The 18,927-nt window shown below is 38.6% G+C and overlaps 2 protein-coding genes across 2 annotated transcripts; both read right to left on the bottom strand.

Moving 5' to 3' along the window:
• Positions 1 to 344: 344 nt before the first annotated feature.
• Positions 345 to 1,310, bottom strand: LOC128094061 (olfactory receptor 52Z1P-like). Its single transcript, XM_052712129.1, has one exon. The coding sequence runs from the start codon at positions 1,308 to 1,310 to the stop codon at positions 345 to 347; it is 966 nt and encodes a 321-aa protein (XP_052568089.1).
• A 10,500-nt stretch (positions 1,311 to 11,810) lies between these two features.
• LOC128125448 (hemoglobin subunit beta-like) lies at positions 11,811 to 13,283 on the bottom strand. The gene is made up of 3 exons (XM_052762880.1): positions 13,167 to 13,283; positions 12,829 to 13,051; positions 11,811 to 12,072 (listed from the first exon to the last, which is right to left on the bottom strand). The coding sequence occupies exons 1-3, from the start codon at positions 13,256 to 13,258 to the stop codon at positions 11,944 to 11,946; spliced, it is 444 nt and encodes a 147-aa protein (XP_052618840.1). The 5' UTR covers positions 13,259 to 13,283; the 3' UTR covers positions 11,811 to 11,943.
• Positions 13,284 to 18,927: the final 5,644 nt, after the last annotated feature.

Genomic DNA, 18,927 nt, shown 5'->3' with positions numbered 1-18,927 from the left:
CAAAATACAATATACATAATTCTCAGAGAATTAATAAAATAATTTAAAGATATTTAATGGCTTTTTGTTCCCTTTTCTTTTCTCTACATACAAACTTGTATTTTTCACAGTTATCTGTATACAGCTATAAAATAATTTGAAATCCATGCTGATAAGAAGTCACTAAGACATTTTCCCACAGTTTCTGGATATATTAGCTAATGTATTGAAAACTCCTGTGGATATCATTGTTTTGAAAGTTAAGGGTTTCTAGATAAATTTCATTACTCAGATTTCTCACAGAACAGACATCTAAAAAGAGAGTTTTATTCAGGAATATGCGATCTTCAATATCAGTTGTCATTTTAACAACATGTACTCACTGAAGAGAAAAGCAAAACCACTCGATCTTGGATTTGCTTGGTCTTCACCCCATAAATGATAGGGTTGAGCATAGGGGGCACCACCACATAGAGGTTGGCCACTAGGATGTGGATGTGGCGAGGAATGGTTTTACCTCCAAAGCGATGGGCAAAAAATGAAAAGAATGCAGGTGTGTAGAACATAAGAATGACACAGATGTGGGAACCACATGTGTTAAGGGCCTTATGTCTGGCAGCCCAAGAAGGGATCTGAAAAACAGTGTGAAGGATCAAAGCATAGGAAATAATGATGAGTATTATATCCAGCCCTGTAGACAGGAGGGCCATAGTCAGGCCATATATGATGTTGACAGTGATATTGTCACATGCCAATCTGGCAATGCCCATATGCTCACAATATGAATGGGGAATTATGTTTCTCCCACAATACAGAAGTCGATATACCAGGAAGATGAATGGACCACAGATGAAAAGGCTCCTGACCACAGCTGCTGTACCAATCTTGCCAATGACGGAGGAGGTGAGGATGGTGGTGTATCTCAGTGGGTAACAGATGGCCACATAGCGGTCAAATGCCATGGCCAGAAGAATAGCAGACTCTGCCACAAAGATGAAATGTATGAAGAACATTTGGGACACACAGCTACTAAAGGATATACCCCTGGAATGGAACCAGAAGATAGCCAGCATCTTGGGGGCTGTAGCTGTGGAGAGTAGGACATCTGCTAAGGCCAGCATGGAAAGGAAGAAATACATGGGTTCATGGAGGCTGCGTTCAGTCATTATCAGGAAGATCAGGAGGACATTGCCTATGACAGCCACAGTGTACATGGAACAGATGGGGATGGCTATCCAGGCATGCAAATCTTCCAGTCCTGGGATTCCAATCAGAACATACCACACATCCTGTGGACTGGAGAGATTGTGAAATGTAGAGGCCACCCTCATTGTCCATCCAAGCCCTGATTCTTTACCAAACACGACCAGGTTGAAGATTGAGGAGCACAGTCAGGGCCGCATGAGTTCTGATCATATTCATCTCCAATACTGGCATCTGTGTGAAAAGCATGAAGGAGGATTAACTAGCTCAGATGTGTACTCCTTTGATCAAGAAATTGACTATTGCATCTTCAAAGAAATGGTTATCATTTAATAAGTATTTAGTATGTACCTTAGCATCTTACATATACAAGCTTATAAAATCCTTATGATAACCTACTGGAATGGTCTCTATAACAATGCATGGCATCCACACTGTTATTCACTTCGACAGAAAAGGGAGTCCCCATAAGTTTTGAGTCTTTTTCCCTAGAATTTATTGAATCTAAAATGTAGTTTAGTTATCATCTATAACTATATATCAAAGCTAGACACAGAATATGCACATCAAGTCTCTCACTCATCATATCCCTATAGAAAATGGATATAAAACTGAGATTTGTCACTCATGAAATAAAGTTTGATAAGGTAAATTTCAAGATTTTAATGCAATATGCCTTCTTCTATGTTGAGTGATCAACAAGTTGATGCTAAGTCTTGAATTAGCATTGGAATCACAAAAGTGAGTTAAATGTATTCCTGTCTGCCAAATAACCCAATTTTCAAATCTGTATGAGATTTTAAAGATCTAAACTATTTGCAGCTCCAGATTTTACTAGGCTCTGAAATGCACAAGCATACTATGTAGTTAAGAAAAATTATTACACTAATGTCTACTTAAGTCAGATATTTTTGAAAATCAGATAATATACCTATGTATTATCAAGCACAGCACAGAAGCAAATGGTGATAACTACATAAATCAGATATATCCCCTCACACAGTAAAGAATGCATGGTCTTTTCTTTTAATAAAAAGAAGAAAGATGGTTTGCTGATCACAAGTTCTGAATGAGGGGATTTAAAAAAAGGGACCAAGACATTACTACACTGTGTGTGTGTGTGTGTGTGTGTGTGTGTGTGTGTGTGTGTGTGTGCGCGCGCGCGCGCGCGCGCGCGCGCGCACGCGAGCAGATAAAACACAATATAGACATCAGTATGAAATCTGTAATTGATGCACAGTTCCAATATTCTCCCAGTACTTTTCTCCAACAAAAGGTGACAAAAGGTTTTATTCGCTAAATGATACATGAACATACAAAATGAATATCTCACAATCTACTGAATAGAGAAAAATCTTTGCCAGCTGTACATACAACAAGGAATAAATACTGTGACTATGTAAAGAACTCAAAAAACTAATATGGAACAAGAAAATCATCCAATGAGTATACAGGCCTTTGGGTTGAATAGACAGTTATCAACAGGGAAAAAAGGCAATAAATGTTTGAAAAAGTGATCAACATTCTTAGCCATCAAGGAACTACAAATGAAACTGCTTTGAGATGCCACTGCATCTCAGTAGGAATACTGAAATCATCACATTCACAGGGAAGTGAATGCAAGTGGATATTACTATGTCATGCAGATTAAGCTAGTCCCAGCCAAAGACAAATTTTGCAAGTTTCTTGTCATATATGGAACATCAGTTTAAATTTATATATGGATGTATACATACATATGTAGGTCATCAAAGTAAAGTTAGTCCTATGAGAGAGATGAAGTGATATAAAGAGAACAGAAATGGTGCTAGAGAAGGAAGGTTGTTGAATATCTATGGAATGAATGCATGAGGAAATATTTGGTAAGAGAAAAGAGCCTGACACAGGGAGAATGGAGCAGAGGATAAGGGGAAATAATGAGGATGCTAAGTATAATTATATAGGAACTATGTATTATGATATGGATACTCAGAACTAAGTATAATGATATAGTTAGATGAATATGTAACAATAAAATACATTGTGCATTCTTGAAGTTTTGTGTTGTTTTGTTTTGTTTTTGCTGTTGTTGTCATTGTTTTGAGACAAGGTTTCCCTGTGTAGTTTTGGTGCCTGTCCTGGATCTCACTCTGTAGACCAGGCTGGCCTCGAACTAACAGAGATCCGCCTGGCTCTGCCTCCCGAATGCTGGTATTAAGGGAGTGCACCACCACCGCTTGGCTACATTGTGCATTCTTAACCAAAAAATTAATTAAAAGAGGAGCAGCTGCCTTTTATGCCTTGATTCCACTATAATTGAGTATTCTAATTGTGCACCAATGTGCTGCATTGTTGCCACTTTTCATTAGCTATTAGTACAAAATAGCCCCTTTTATCTGATTCAAATATTAGACACTGCTTATTTAATTATAGTTAAATATATAAGGCAGAGTCAGTCAATTTGGCCTTATCATAAGTTAGCATGATGTTCTTTAAAAACAATGGACATCTATGGATTTGCTTCCCCTCACATAAACCAGTTGATGAATGAAACTGTTAGGACAGTAAAACAGTCTCGATGGAGAAACCGGTGTAAAGGCAGAAGGAGGCAAAGAGACCCGTCAGGTTCTCTTTGTTCATAGTGAGCATCAACCACCAATCTTTTCTGTCATTTGTCTTTCACTATGATACTAAGATTTGTAATTACCTATACTGTTAATACATGCTCCTTGTAGTTTTATGCTATGGCAATATTATTGGCATATTCTGGCTGAGACTTCACACAATTGGACCTGAACATCACCAGCTAAAATGTACTTGCCTATGTGCCAGAGATTGTGACTTTGAAGTTTAATTCTCTTTTTTTTTTTTTTTTTGGTTTTTTCGAGACAGGGTTTCTCTGTGTAGCTTTGCGCCTTTCCTGGAACTCGCTTTGGAGACCAGGCTGGCCTCGAACTCACAGAGATCCGCCTGGCTCTGCCTCCCGAGTGCTGGGATTAAAGGCGTGCGCCACCACCGCCCGGCGAAGTTTAATTCTCTTGCTGATAGATTACCTAAAAAAAATAGCATCATTATGAATCCATTCTCAAGTAAGCATTTGAAAAGAGCAGCTACATAAATCACATAAATCTCTACTCCTCCAGCAACAAACAACATTGGGGCACTCATAAAATTACCAACACTAAGACAAAAATAATTGATACTTTTAACAAATGTAACTTTCTTGACCTCAGATTAAAATTTTTGAGGCATACCTGCAAAACCAAGATGTTTTATCTTATGCTGTCTATAGCAATCTGTGGTCTAAAATCATCACTTGTTTTTATAATGCCCAGTGATGGAAGCATTGGTTTCAAGTAGACTGCTATTCCTACCTAGTCACCAGTGTAAGAACTTCATCACATTCAGAGCTAACATCTCTGAGTTTCAGCTAATCAACATGTATCTGAACCATTACCTGATATCATAATGCTCAGTACATTTTGTAGAAAATATTCATGTATTCTTCTGTGTCTATATAAGGATTGTTTTGACTAGACTTTTTAAACAACTAAGCCTTATTTGCCACTACAAAATTAAATGTACCTATATTTAGTGTCCTTTGATAGCAAAAAATCCCACAAAACTGGCCATTGCATAAATACAATCTAAAAGGGGGAAAGTCTTGTCTGATTACTCAATTACTCAACATAAAATAGAATTATACCATGGTTGCAGATCAATGTGACTAGAGTTAAGTGCTGTACCCTATGGGTCAGAACTGCCCAAAACATGACAAGTTCAAGAAACAATGAACACATTCTGCCATTTCCTGCTTCTTTTCCTGTCCTCTGATGCAAGCATCATTTGAGCATAACTGTGTACTTACTTACTTCTGTTAGAAATCTGAAGATACTTAATAGGTTAGGAGAAGGCAACAGGAAGGAGATTCCCAGAGTCCAGACAGCAAATCTGCACCATGTACTTATACCTCTTTGTAGGTATCTCTTGGGTCCTAGATGTTTAGCCCAAGAGCAGTGAGTTCTAACCTACCATAGGAGAATTGCCCAACACTGGCTCCTCCCCTGAGAGCTTCCCTGCCTTCTCCTCCTCCAGAGCCTGAGAGACATTCCTCTGCTTAGCATTCCCAGGCATTAAAATTAACACTTGTGCAGGGTTTGTTTGCATGTCATATCCTGTTCCACAGAGGCATCTACAGTAATAGGACTCTAATTAATCTAATTAAGTACCATGCGGGGCAGACGTGCTGCATGATTTTTAGAAGCCACTATAATGAGTCCTTTTTCATCATACGGTCCTTCAAATCTTAAGGCTCTTTGTTTTTCATTCTGTTCCCTACATCACATGATAGGATTAGTCAGGATTACAAGGCTCTAATAATGCATGAAGATGTCATAGAATTTATTTTTGCTTTTTGAGTATTTTATTATTATGAGTATTTTGTTAAGAGGTTAACTTTTACTTTTGTAAATTATGTGTCTATAAGTCAGTATAGGTTACATGGAGACTAGAGGCATCAGGTTCCCCTGAACCTGGAGTGAAGGCTATTGTGAGCTGCTATTATGAGGCTAATGTGGATGCTGGGAATTGAACTCCAGCCATCTCTCTATCCCAATTACCCAGCTTTCCTATAAAGACCAGGACTACCTGCCTAAGGATGTACCTTCATGGGGCTGGGTCCTCCTGCATCAGTTAATAATCTTCCAGAAGTATGCCCACAGGCTAATTACATCTAGGTGATTTCTTCAGTTGAGACTTTCTTCTCAGATGACTCTTGGTTCTTTCAGGATAACACTTAAAGCTGACTGGGATACACATATATCACCACCCTTTTAAAGCCATAAAGATCCTGCTGCATATCACTAGGGGGAAGAAGTGTTCCACTGATTTCCTTTTTCTCTTTCTTCCTCATTTCTTCAAGGGTACTTGAAGCAAGTCTGTTTTTAAATGTGGTCAGGTCAGCTAGGGTTTTGGCAAGGCTGAAAACATAGATAAGAACCTCCTACAAAGTTTTTCCAAAGAACTGGGTCTTAGAGGTTCCAAATATGCTGATACCAGACAGAACAATTGACCACAAACTTAAAGAACTCGCAAATACCAGTGTGCATTGTTATGACTATATTTTGTAAATGCTCTTTTTAGTTACTCATATTTTTCTAGTATTTTATTCACTGTGTATTTTGTCTATAAAAATATGCCAATCTTAGCTGAAATATAAAGCATCTTATATTATTTATTAAAATATATTTTTTAATATTTTTAATATATATTTTAAAATATATTATTTTATATAATATAGAAGCATGGTAACATATATATATGAATAATAGTTCTATTTAACTGTAGCCATCTGTGAGTTCTGAATAGCTTCCACCAAATTTAGGTTATTTAATTCTTGAGGGGGAAAAATGCCAAAGACAGTCACTGGAGAAAAGACAGACTCCTTAGCAAATAGTTTCAAGAAACTCGATATTTACCTGTGGAAAAATAAAACTGGATCCTTCTCTTCCACACAACATAAAAATCAACTTCAAGTTTATCAAATGCCTTGGTGTACACCCAAAAACTCTGAAATCACTAGAGGAAAAAGTAAACACTTCAAGAGACAGGCATAGATGAGGACTTTCTCAATAAGATTCTGGCCCCTCAAGACCCACAATGGATAAATGGGGCCTCATAAACTTTCAAAGTATCTGTTAAGCAACAGAGACTGCAAATGAAGTGAAGAGGCAACCCACAGGTTCCGGGGAACTCTTTGCCAGCTATACATCAGGCAGAACTTTTAAAGATGAGCCATTTGGTATACAGGCATGTCTTTTATCCATGTGTGGTCTATTACAAGAAAAATAGGACCAAGAATCCTTTGCGTTGTTCCTATCCACTAAAATTAATTCTCCAAAAGTATGTATATATTAATTCCAAGCTCAATATTACCCTCTAAAGCTGACTGAAAAGATGGTTCAAAGCTCTCAAAACCTGTACCACTCACATCCTGGCTTCTTTTATGATCCTGTATATTTTTTCTGTTATTTGCATGATTACAAGGCATCCTGCACCCCTCTTTTATGCTATCATAGCTAGTGTGAACACAATCCACTCTGACAAACCCGGTGATTAACAGCATGAAGACCCAGAGAGAGATTTCCCTTGAAATAGCCAGAAACCCAGTGTGTTCTCAGTCAACTCACCTTGACTAGATTAGTTATGAAAGGTTCAATACTAACCCCAGGACATCCACATGTGAATCCTCTTTCTCATTTAATTATAAGAACTTAATAGGTATATTCATTTTAATATCACTCAAAACACCAGAAAATACTAAAGAGGCCTAGAAAACAGATAAGCTTATGAAACTAATATACAAGGTAAAAATAATTTTAGACCAATTCTGGCTCTGATCTGTGTAGGTGCTGTGGATATCTAAGTGTCTGTGTTCCGTATTAATGTGAATAATGATGTGACAAGTACTGTTTGGTGGCTGCCAGACTGTGAGACTCATATTCACCTAAAGAACAAATTGTACTTGGCTTTCAGATAAAAGAGAACTTTCTATATTTCTGTGATTTATCTGCTCTTCATTCATCTTCCCTTTTCTCTCCTGAATAAGTCAATATGGGAGTGAAAAATCAGCTGGATACTGTGAGTTTTGCCAGATCAGGACCTTAACATTTTACCACTAGCTAAATAGATCTCCATTAATGTTTATTAATCTAGTGGTCAGTAATGTTTACTGGGCATTTCCTTCTCTTACTGTTTCATTTAAAAAATCCAGTGATGCTTATAAAGGACAAAATCAAGAAGGGAAGTTTTGAGAACTTGTAGAATAAAAACAACATGGAGGTAATCTGAAAGAAAACTAAAATTAGATACCAAATACAGTTTGTACTCATAATAAATGCCTCCTTAAGCTGAAACATTTTATATAAAAGTTTGCCTAAAAGGGGTGCCCTTAAATTATTAAATGATGTGGCTTGCTTTTCATTTCCGTTTGTTGTCCAGTCATTTGATTCTCAGAGCTATCAACATTTGTCTCCCCACCCTCGTTCTGTGTGGCTGCCTGTTCTGTTTTAGCTTGCTCCCCTTTATTCCCTCAAGCACTCTAGGTAGTGAATGAACAAGCTCTGTCAGGATGAAGCAGCAGTGAGCAGTGCTTTCATATCAACACATAACCACATTGAGGACAGGTCTGTCTTTGCTGATAAGGAAGGCTAGCTGTGAAGTCACTATATCAATTAAAAATGCATCTTGCCTGGGTTCGTGGTTTCTCAAGTGTATATACCTATGACATAGAGAAGAGACGAAGAGAGAGAGAGAGAGAGAGAGAGAGAGAGAGAGAGAGAGAGAGAGATTAATTCTGATTAAATCATCCTAAATACTAAGAACTAACAATTGACAGAAAACAAAAGATGATACATTATAAAATGGTTAAAACTATAGGAACAGCTTTAAATGACATCTACTGCCTCTTTTTTTTGAATTTTTTATTTTTATTTTGCATTACAATTCAGTTCTACACATCAGCCACAGATTCCCTTGTTCTCCCCCCTCCCGCCCCCCCTCACCTTCCCCTCAGCCCACCCCCCATTCCCGCCTCCTCCAGGGCAAAGCCTCCCCTGGGGACTGAGATCAACCTGGTAGACTCAGTCCCAGGCAGGTCCAGTCCCCTCCTCCCAGGCTGAGCCAAGCGACCCTGCATAAGTCCCAGGTTTCAAACAGCCAACTCATGCACTGAGCACAGGACCCGGTCCCACTGCCTGGATGCCTCCCAAACAGATCAAGCCAATCAACTGTCTCACCCATTCAGAGGGCCTGATCCAGTTGGGGACCCCTCAGCCATTGATTCATAGTTCATGTGTTTCCATTCGTTTGGCTATTTGCCCCTGTGCTTTATCCAACCTTGGTCTCAACAATTCTTGCTCATATAAACCCTCCTCATTCTCGCAATTGGACTCCCAGAGATCCACATCCTTAATCATCAGGGAAATGCAAATCAAAACAACTCTGAGATACCACCTTATGCCTGTCAGAATGGCTAAGATCAAAACACTGAAGACACCTTATGCTGGAGAGGATGTGGAGCTAGGGGAACTCTCCTCCACTGCTGTTGGGAATACAAGCTTGTACAACCACTTTGGAAATCAATATGGCGCTTTCTTAGAAAATTGGGAATCCATCTCCCCCAAGATCCAGCTACTGCCTCTTATAATCTGTATTTTTTAGTAGTCTTCCAAACCTTGAAAAAAGTGGGGAGTGAGCCCAACTGCTGTGTGAAGGTTTGTTGTTTGTTTGTTGTGGTTTGGGCAAGTAAGAAACTTCACTTGCGTCAATTAGTGGGTAGGTTGTGAAAATCTTCAGTTCCATATGAAACAAGAAGACATCAATTCCCAAACAGGTGAATATGGTTTTCATATTAGCAGATATAGGATCCTGGAGGTCCAAGTTTTATAAAGCAGCTTCACTCTCTTAACAGGAGTATATTTGACCACTTAGTGTTCAGCTAGTCCCAATCCTCAATGACTTGATGTAGATGGATGGCTCACTGTGAGGAGAAGAACTAATGGTCTGCTACTTGTGAAGGAACATTCAGAGTTTGAAGGCTGGTTTTGTTTTTGTTTTTGTTTAGAGTCACTTCCTAACTGGGGTAACCCCTAAGGCAGTTAGATCTAAACTAAAGATGTTCGACTTTCCCAGGTCATTTTTATGCAGTAGTCTAGAGTGTGATAGTCTGCATGCATGATACTGACCTCCAGTAAAATTCATGCAAAACCTAAAAGTCTCACCATGCCTATGAACAGTCACTGCATATGCTATGAGCAAAGACTGGGGAATCTCTTATCTACAAAAACACCTCTCAAGGACGCCAACTTTATAATTGCTAAATGCTATAATGTCCGTATAATATATATACATAAACATATATATAAATGCATTCACATATGCTCCAACACATGTCCTTTGCCTCTTTGACAACAGTTATTCTAACAAAATAAAGTGATATCTCTTAGTGTTTTTTGACTTGCCTTTCCCTGATACTGAGTTTCTTTGCCTATATGTGTTGGAATTTTGTGTGACTTCTTTTAAAAATATATATGTCTCATTCATTTTTCCATGTTCTTTCTAGTGAAAGATATGAGTCCCTTATATACTTTGCATATTAATCTGTTATTGGAATTAGCTCACAGATATTTTCTCCCATTTTATAAATTGATTTTAATTTTCTTAGTTATTTTCTATGCTATGCAAAAGCTTTACTATCCCTATCTTCTTTTACTTGTTCCTTTTTGTTTTTCTTGTCCATGCTTTTGTTTTCTTGTTCATGGTAGATGTAAAAGATGTCCTGTTTTTGTTGTGTGTGTACTAAGACAAACCCTCCCTATGTGCCCTAGGTGGGCATCAGACTCATGATCATGACTCAGCTTCTTGAGTGCTGGGATCACAGGCATGCACCACAAACCTGGCTCACAGACAATCTTAATAAATTTTGCCCTACATTTTAGTCTAGATATTTTGCACTTTTCTGCCTTAATGTTTTGATTCATTTTATACTTTCAGACAAAAGTTAAATTTGATTTCATTTTGATGGCTTCATTCTGTAATCTCATAATTTGTCTCTAATTATTCATCATGCATCATATATATTAGTCTACCAGTATTGCCAGACTTGTCGTAGAATAAAGGATAAGGAACATTTGAAACTCATATTTCAATTCCAGAATTTAACATATCCTGAAAGGTTATAGACAGGGGAAATGCAAGTATGTGGTATTGCCAATAGTAGCATCAACAGTTATATAGCTAGAAAAAAAACAGAAACCAGTTCAGAGAGATGTCAATCTCCAACCCCTTCATGGATATTCAAGAAAGACACATTGGAAGAGAATGTAATTCTGTTTGCTGTGAACTCATGAAAGCTCCCTAAATCAGCAATGACTATCAAGGAACAAAATGTTTCTTCTCATGTTCTCCCTAGTACTGGATTTACCCCATATTAACACCCGCTGACCTCCTGTGCAAGCTGTGAGTATGTGAAGATTCACGATCATTACTAATGGTAGAGGAGGGGACAAGGGCTGAAGAGCTCCTGCTTTTCCTGTTTCTAGCATGTCTCTGTAACTAATGGGGTTATCTATATAAAAGAGGTCAGGAGAGGATGAAAATGTGTGTAGAAAAGCATGAAAGAAACAAAATTTTTATGAGTAGTAGGAATTTCAAGCAGGAGAAATTATTAGAGTGAAGTCTCTGAGGTTCAAGGAAGTATGTGGAAAGACAAAAGACATCTGTGAGAACAACCAGAAAAAAATTTTTAACTATAAAACATAATGAAAATCTATGCTGTAAATTAAATCCTTACTTGATTCTTTTCTGAATGATAAAAAATGGGAATCAGAGGAGATTTCCACGTAGTAGCTGCTTACCATCTCATCATCTATTAGGAAGCACCTGATATCAGTATATTAGCTCAAAGTCAAACTGAATAACCTTTTTCTAAGTACTCTTTTCTTTTGCTGTATTTTATTTTTGAATTATTTTAATTAAAATGGAATGGCATGACTTTCACCCTCCCTTTCCTCCCTACAGCATATCCCAGTTACTTTATATCTCAAAAGCTTCACATGAATCCTTCCAAGAAACACAATTAAAACACACCATTGCAATGAAAGTACATATTTTTTAATAAAGAGAAGGTAGAAGGCCAAAAGCCTTCATCATTTTCTCAACAATTGACATTTTCTCTCTGAAGACAAAAAAGCTTTGCGCATAAATAAAAGAAGGAACATGGTTTTAGTGGTACTTGTGAGCCAGGGCAGTGGCCACACCAGCCACCACCTTCTGATAGGCAGCCTGTGCAGCGGGGGTGAAATCCTTGCCCAGGTGGTGGGCCATCACAATCACGATCATATTGCCCAGGAGCTGTGGAAAGATGGAATAGGCTTCAACATGATAGTAGAGAAAAATACCAGACACTTCAGGCTCATATCAAATGGCACTTATGGTTCTAATCTTAAAACACAGGCAAAATGGCAGCTGAATCTTACTGGGAAATTTTGATAAGAATTCTTCTATGTCAAGCAGAATTTATATGCAAAAAAATCTATTCTGGCCAGGTGGTGGTGGTGCACACCTTTAATCCCAGCACTCGGGAGGCAGAGGCAGGTGGATCTCTGTGAGTTTGAGGCCAGCCTGGGCTACAGAGTGAGTTCCAGGAAAGGCACAAACTTCACAGAGAAACCCTGTCTCAAAAAAAAAAAAATCTATCCTATGTCCTAGCCAGAAAGCCAATTTTCTTTGTTATTCTTTAGAGCTGTGCAAAGAAGCAGGGAATCGCTTATCTTCCTTGTCCTCAAAGCAAATTACCAGGAAATACTTGAAAGAAAACAAAATAAAGAAACAAAAAAGTAGATAAAGAAGAAATGCATTTTAAAACTACAACTGAAAATTAAAGTTTACTGGAGAAAAAGGAAATCACAACATAGAAGGACAAAGTGAGAGGACATGATGATTGGGAGTGGAGGGTAAAATAACCAAACTCTTGTCAGCACTCCATGGGGAACAAGCAGACATCTTCCATCTGAACTGCTCCCTAGAATCTCTTCCCCTTTCCTTCTGATAGGAAGGTAAGCCCAGAAACTAGAGGAAGGAAACCATGGGCAGACCCATCAGACTCACCTTGAAGTTCTCAGGATCCACATGCAGTTTGTCACAGTGGAGCTCACTCAGGCTGGCAAAGGTGCCCTTGAGGTTGTCCAGGTGTTTCAGGCCTTCACTAAAGGAGTCAATCACCTTCTTGCCATGGCCCTTCACCTTGGCATTACTCATGATAGCAGAGGCAGAGGACAGGTCTCCAAAGCTGTCAAAGAACCTCTGGGTCCAAGGGTAGACAATCAGCAGCCTAAGAAGGAGAGAACAGCCAGAAAATGCTGGAAGTTATTGCCTGTGGGCAGCAGACCTCCATCTCCATGCACCCAACTTCCACTTGTGAGTTGTCTTGTAACCTGAATACCAACCTGCCCAGGGCCTCAGCACCAACTGCATCACTCTTCACTTTTCCCCACAGGCCGGTGACCAGAGCCTTTTCAGCATCAGTCAGGTGCACCATGGTGTCTGTTTCTGAGGTTGCAAGTCAACACAACAGTATCAAAGGCAAATGTAAGCAGCAACTGCTCCTGCTTTACTTTATTTGCCCTGCCCTGGCTCCTGCCCTCTCTGCTTGCTTGAGCAGATTGGCTAGTGCCAGGGTGTGGCTCTTCAGGGTGAGGCTTCAGTGAGACAGCCATACCTACCCAGGGTAGATATGACACAGGCTTATTCTGGCTGGGGCTGCACACAATTGGACCTGAACACCACCAGCTAAGATGTACTTGGCTGTGTGCCAGAGACTGTTACTTTGAAATTTAATTCTCTTACTGATAATACACCTAAAAAAATTAGCATTGTTATGAATCCATTCTCAAGTTAGCATTTGAGGACAGTAACTACATAAATCAGATAAATCTCTATTGCAGCAACAGACAGAATTGGGGCACTCGTAAAATTGCCACCATTATTAGAAAAATAATTGCTACTTTTAATAAATGTAACTTTCTTGATTTCAAATTAAAATTTTTGAAGCATACCCACAAAACTGAGATATATTATCTCATGCTGGCTATAGCAATCTATAGTCTAAAATCATCTCTTGTTTTTATAATGCCCAGTGATGGAAGCATTGGTTTAAAGTAGACCTCTATTCCTGCCTAGTCACCACTATAAGAGCTTTATCACATTCAGAGCTAACATCTCTGAGTTTCAGCTAATCAACATGTATCTGAACCATTACCTGATATCATAATGCTCAGTACATTTTGTGGAAAACACTCATGCATTCATCTGTGTCTATATAAGGATTGTTTTGACTAAACATTTTAAACAACTAAGCCATATTTGCCACTACAAAATTTAATGTGCCTATAGTTAGTGTGCTTCAATAGCAAAAAAAAAAAAAAAAAAAAATGGCCACTGCATAAATACAATCTAAACAGGGAATAGTCTTGTCTGGTTACTCAATTACTCAACATAATATAAAATTATACCACTGTTGCAGATCAATGTGACTAGAGTTAAGTGCTGGACCCTACGGATCAGACTGTCCAAAAACAGCTAGTTCAAGAAGTAATGGACATCTTCTGTCATTTCCTGCTTCTTTTCCTGTCCTCTGATGCAGCTTCATTTGAGCATAACTGTGTGCTTACTTGCTTCTGTTAGAAATCTGAAGATACTTAATAGGTTAGGAGAAGGCAAGAGGAAGGAGATTCCCAGAGCCCTGACAGCAAATCAGCACCACTTACTTATCCCTCTTTATAGGTATCTCTTGTTCAGCCCAAGAGCAGTGAGTTGTAGCCTACCACAGGAGAATTGCCCAGCACTGGCTCCTCCCCTGAGAGCTTCCCTGCCTTCTCCTTCTCCAGAGCCTGAGAGACATTCCTCTGCTTAGCATTCCCAGTCACTAATATTAACACCTGTGCAAGTTTCTTTGCATGTCAGAGATTTGCACTGGCACAGTCATATCCTGTTCCACAGAGGCATCTACAGTAATAGGACTCTAAGTACCATGTGGGGCAGACGTGATGCATGATTTTTAGAAGCCACTATAATGAGTCCTTTTTATCATACTGTCCTTCAAATCTTAAGACTCTTTGTTTTTCATTCTGTTTGTTACATCACAAAATAGGATTAGTCAGGATTACAAGACTCCAAGAATACATTAAAATGTCATAGAAATCTTTTCTGTCTTTTAAATAGTTTATTATTATAGTTTTGTTAAGAGATTAATTTTTAGTTTTGTAAATTATGTGTCTATAAGCCCCTATAGGTTACATGGAGACTAGAGGCATCAGGTTCCCCTGAACCTGGAGTAAAGGCTATAGTGAGCTGCTATTATGAGGCTAATGTGGATGCTGGGAACTGAACTCCAGCCATCTCTCTATCCCAATTACCCAGCTTTCCTATAAAGACCAGGACCATCTGCCTAAGGATGTACCCTCAGTGGGCTGGGCCCTCCTGCATCAGTTAATAATCTTCCAGAAGTATGCCCACAGGCTAATTACATCTAAGCGATTTCTTCAGTTGAGAATTTCTTCTTAGATGACTCTTGGTTGTTTCAGGATAACACTTAAAGCTGACTGGGATACACATATATCACCACCCTTTTAAAGTCATTCCTCTAAAGATACCGTTGCATATCGGTAGGGGGCAGAAGTGTTCCACTGATTTTTTTTTTCTTTCTTCTTCCTCATTTTTTCAAGGGTACTTGAAGCAAGTCTGTTTTTAAATGTGGTCAGGTCAGCTAGGGTTTTGGCAAGGCTGAAAACATAAATAAGAAGCTCCTGCAAAGTTTTTCCAAAGAAGTGGGTCTTAGAGGTTCCAAATATGTTGATACCAGATAGAACAGTTGACCACAAACTTCAAGAACTCACAAATACCAGTGTGCGTTGTTATGACTATTATTTTGTAAATGCTCTTTTTAGTTACTCATATTTTTTCTAGCATTTTATTCACTGTATATTTTGTCTATAAAAATATGCCGACTTTAGCTGAAATATAAAGCATTTTATATTATTTATTAAAATATATTATTTAATATTTAAATATATATTTTAAAATATATTATTTTATATTATATAGAAGCATGGTAACATATATATATGAATAATCGTTTAACTATTATTCATATATTGAACTGTAGCCATCTGTGAGTTCTGAATAGCTTCCACCAAATTTTAGGTTATTTAACTCTTGAGGGGGAAAAATGCCAAAGACAGTCACTGGAGAAAAGACAGACTCCTTAGCAAATAGTTTCAAGAAACTTGATATTTACCTGTGGAAAAATAAAACTGGATCCTTCTCTTCCACACAACATAAAAATCAACTTCAAGTTTATCAAATGCCTTGGTGTACGCCCAGAAACTCTGAAATCACTAGAGGAAAAAGTAAACACTTCAAGAGACAGGCATAGATGAGGACTTTCTCAATAAGATTCTGGCCCCTTAAGACACACAATGGATAAATGGGGCCTCATAAACTTTCAAAGTATCTGTTAAGCAACAGAGACTGCAAATGAAGTGAAGAGGCAACCCACAGGTTCCGGGGAACTCTTTGCCAGCTATACATCAGGCAGAACTTTTAAAGATGAGCCATTTGGTATACAGGCATGTCTTTTATCCACGTGTGGTCTATTATAAGAAAAATAGGATCAAGAATCTTTTGTGTTGTTCCTATCCACTAAAATTAATTCTCCAAAAGTATGTATATATTAATTCCACGCTCAATATTGCCCTCTAAAGCTGACTGAGAAGATGGCTCAACTCTCAAAACCTGTACCACTCACATCCTGGCTTCTTTCATGATCCTGTATATTATTTCTGTTATTTGCATGATTACAAGGCATGCTGCACCCCTCTTTTATGCTATCATAGCTAGTGTGAACACAATCTACTCTGACAAACCCGGTGACTAACAGCATGAAGACCCAGAGAGAGATTTCCCTTGAAATAGTCAGAAACGCAGTGTGTTCTCAGTCAACTCACCTTGACTAGATTAGTTATGAAAGGTTCAATACTAGCCCCAGGACATCCACATGTGAATCCTCTTTCTCATTTAATTATAAGAACTTAATAGGTATATTCATTTTAATATCACTCAAAACACCAGAAAATACTAAAGAGGCCTAGAAAACAGATAAGGTTATGAAACAAATATACAAGGTAAAAATAATTTTAGACCAATTCTAGCTCTGATCTGTGTAGGTGCTGTGGATATCTAAGTGTCTGTGTTCCGTATTAATGTGAATAATGATGTGACAAGTACTGTTTGGTGGCTGCCAGAGTGTGAGACTCACATCACCTAAAGAACAAATTGTACTTGGCTTTCAGATAAAAGAGAAGTTTCTATATTTCTATGATTTATCTGCTCTTCATTCATCTTCCCTTTTCTCTCCTGAATAATGTCAATATGGGAGTGAAAAATCAGCTGGATACTGTGAGTTTTGCCAGATCAGGACCTTAACATTTTACTACTAGCTAAATAGATTTCCATTAATGTTTATTAACCTAGTGGTGAGAAATGTGGGAATTTCCTTTTCTTACTGTTTCATTTAAAAATCACAGTGATGCTTATAAAGGTCAAAAACAAGAAGGGAAGTTTTGAGAACTTGTAGAATAAAAACAACATAGGATAATGTGAGGGGAAACTAAAGAAAGACACCAAATGCAGTTTGTACCCATAACCAACTCCTCCTTAATCTAAAATATTTTATATAAAAGTTTGCCTAAAAGGGGTGCCCTTTAATTATTAAATGATGTGGCTTGCTTTTCATTTCCATTTGTAGTCCAGTCATTTGATTCTCAGAGCTATCAACATTTGTCTCCCCACCCTCGTTCTGTGTGGCTGCCTGTTCTGTTTTAGCTTGCTCCCCTTTATTCCCTCAAGCACTCTAGGTAGTGAATGAACAAGCTCTGTCAGGATGAAGCAGCAGTGAGCAGTGCTTTCATATCAACACATCACCACATTGAGGACAGGTCTGTCTTTGCTGATAAGGAAGGTTAGCTGTGAAGTCACTATATCAATTAAAATACATCTTGCCTGGGTTCGTGGTTTCTCAAGTGTATATACCTATGACATAGAGAAGAGACGAAGAGAGAGAGAGAGAGAGAGATTAATTCTGATTAAATCATCCTAAATACTAAGAACTAACAATTGACAGAAAACAAAAGATGATACATTATAAAATGGTTAAAACTATAGGAACAGCTTTAAATGACATCTACTGCCTCTTTTTTTTTTGAATTTTTTATTTTTATTTTGCAATACAATTCAGTTCTACACATCAGCCACAGATTCCCTTGTTCTTCCCCCTCCCGCCCCCCTCACCTTCCCCTCAGCAAACCCCCCATTCCTGCCTCCTCCAGGGCAAAGCCTCCCCTGGGGACTGAGATCAACCTCAGTAGACTCAGTCCAGGCAGGTCCAGTCCCCTCCTCCCAGGCTGAGCCAAGCGACCCTGCATAAGTCCCAGGTTTCAAACAGCCAATTCATGCACTGAGCACAGGACCCGGTCCCACTGCCTGGATGCCTCCCAAACAGATCAAGCCAATCAACTGTCTCACCCATTCAGAGGGCCTGATCCAGTTGGGGACCCCTCAGCCATTGATTCATAGTTCATGTGTTTCCATTCGTTTGGCTATTTGCCCCTGTGCTTTATCCAACCTTGGTCTCAACAATTCTTGCTCATATAAACCCTCCTCATTCTCGCAATTGGACTCCCAGAGATCCACATCCTTAATCATCAGGGAAATGCAAATCAAAACAACTCTGAGATACCACCTTATGCCTGTCAGAATGGCTAAGATCAAAACACTGAAGACACCTTATGCTGGAGAGGATGTGGAGCTAGGGGAACTCTCCTCCACTGCTGTTGGGAATACAAGCTTGTACAACCACTTTGGAAATCAATATGGCGCTTTCTTAGAAAATTGGGAATCCATCTCCCCCAAGATCCAGCTACTGCCTCTTATAATCTGTATTTTTTAGTAGTCTTCCAAACCTTGAAAAAAGTGGGGAGTGAGCCAAACTGCTGTGTGAAAGTTTGTTGTTTGTTTGTTGTGGTTTGGGCAAGTAAGAAACTTCACTTGTGTCAATTAGTGGGTAGGTTGTGAAAATCTTCAGTTCCATATGACACAAGAAGACATCAATTCTAGAACAGGTGAATATGGTTTTCATATTAGCAGATATAG

The sequence above is a fragment of the Peromyscus californicus genome, unplaced genomic scaffold, assembly GCF_007827085.1.
Source record: "Peromyscus californicus insignis strain IS unplaced genomic scaffold, ASM782708v3 Scaffold_4__1_contigs__length_199733344, whole genome shotgun sequence".
Lineage (NCBI taxonomy): Eukaryota > Metazoa > Chordata > Mammalia > Rodentia > Cricetidae > Peromyscus > Peromyscus californicus.
The sequence above is the reverse complement of the archived record's forward strand: the minus strand, read 5'-3'. Positions and strand labels throughout refer to the sequence as shown.

Bases quoted from the DNA above. Each gene is read 5' to 3' on its own strand.
- LOC128094061 (XM_052712129.1), bottom strand. From the start codon at position 1,310: ATGAGGGTGGCCTCTACATTTCACAATCTCTCCAGTCCACAGGATGTG.
- LOC128125448 (XM_052762880.1), bottom strand. From the start codon at position 13,258: ATGGTGCACCTGACTGATGCTGAAAAGGCTCTGGTCACCGGCCTGTGG. The intron at 13,052-13,166 runs GTTGGTATTCAG...TCTCCTTCTTAG, and splicing joins GGTGCTGAGGCCCTGGGCAG to GCTGCTGATTGTCTACCCTT. The intron at 12,073-12,828 runs GTGAGTCTGATG...ATCTTTCCACAG, and splicing joins TGGATCCTGAGAACTTCAAG to CTCCTGGGCAATATGATCGT.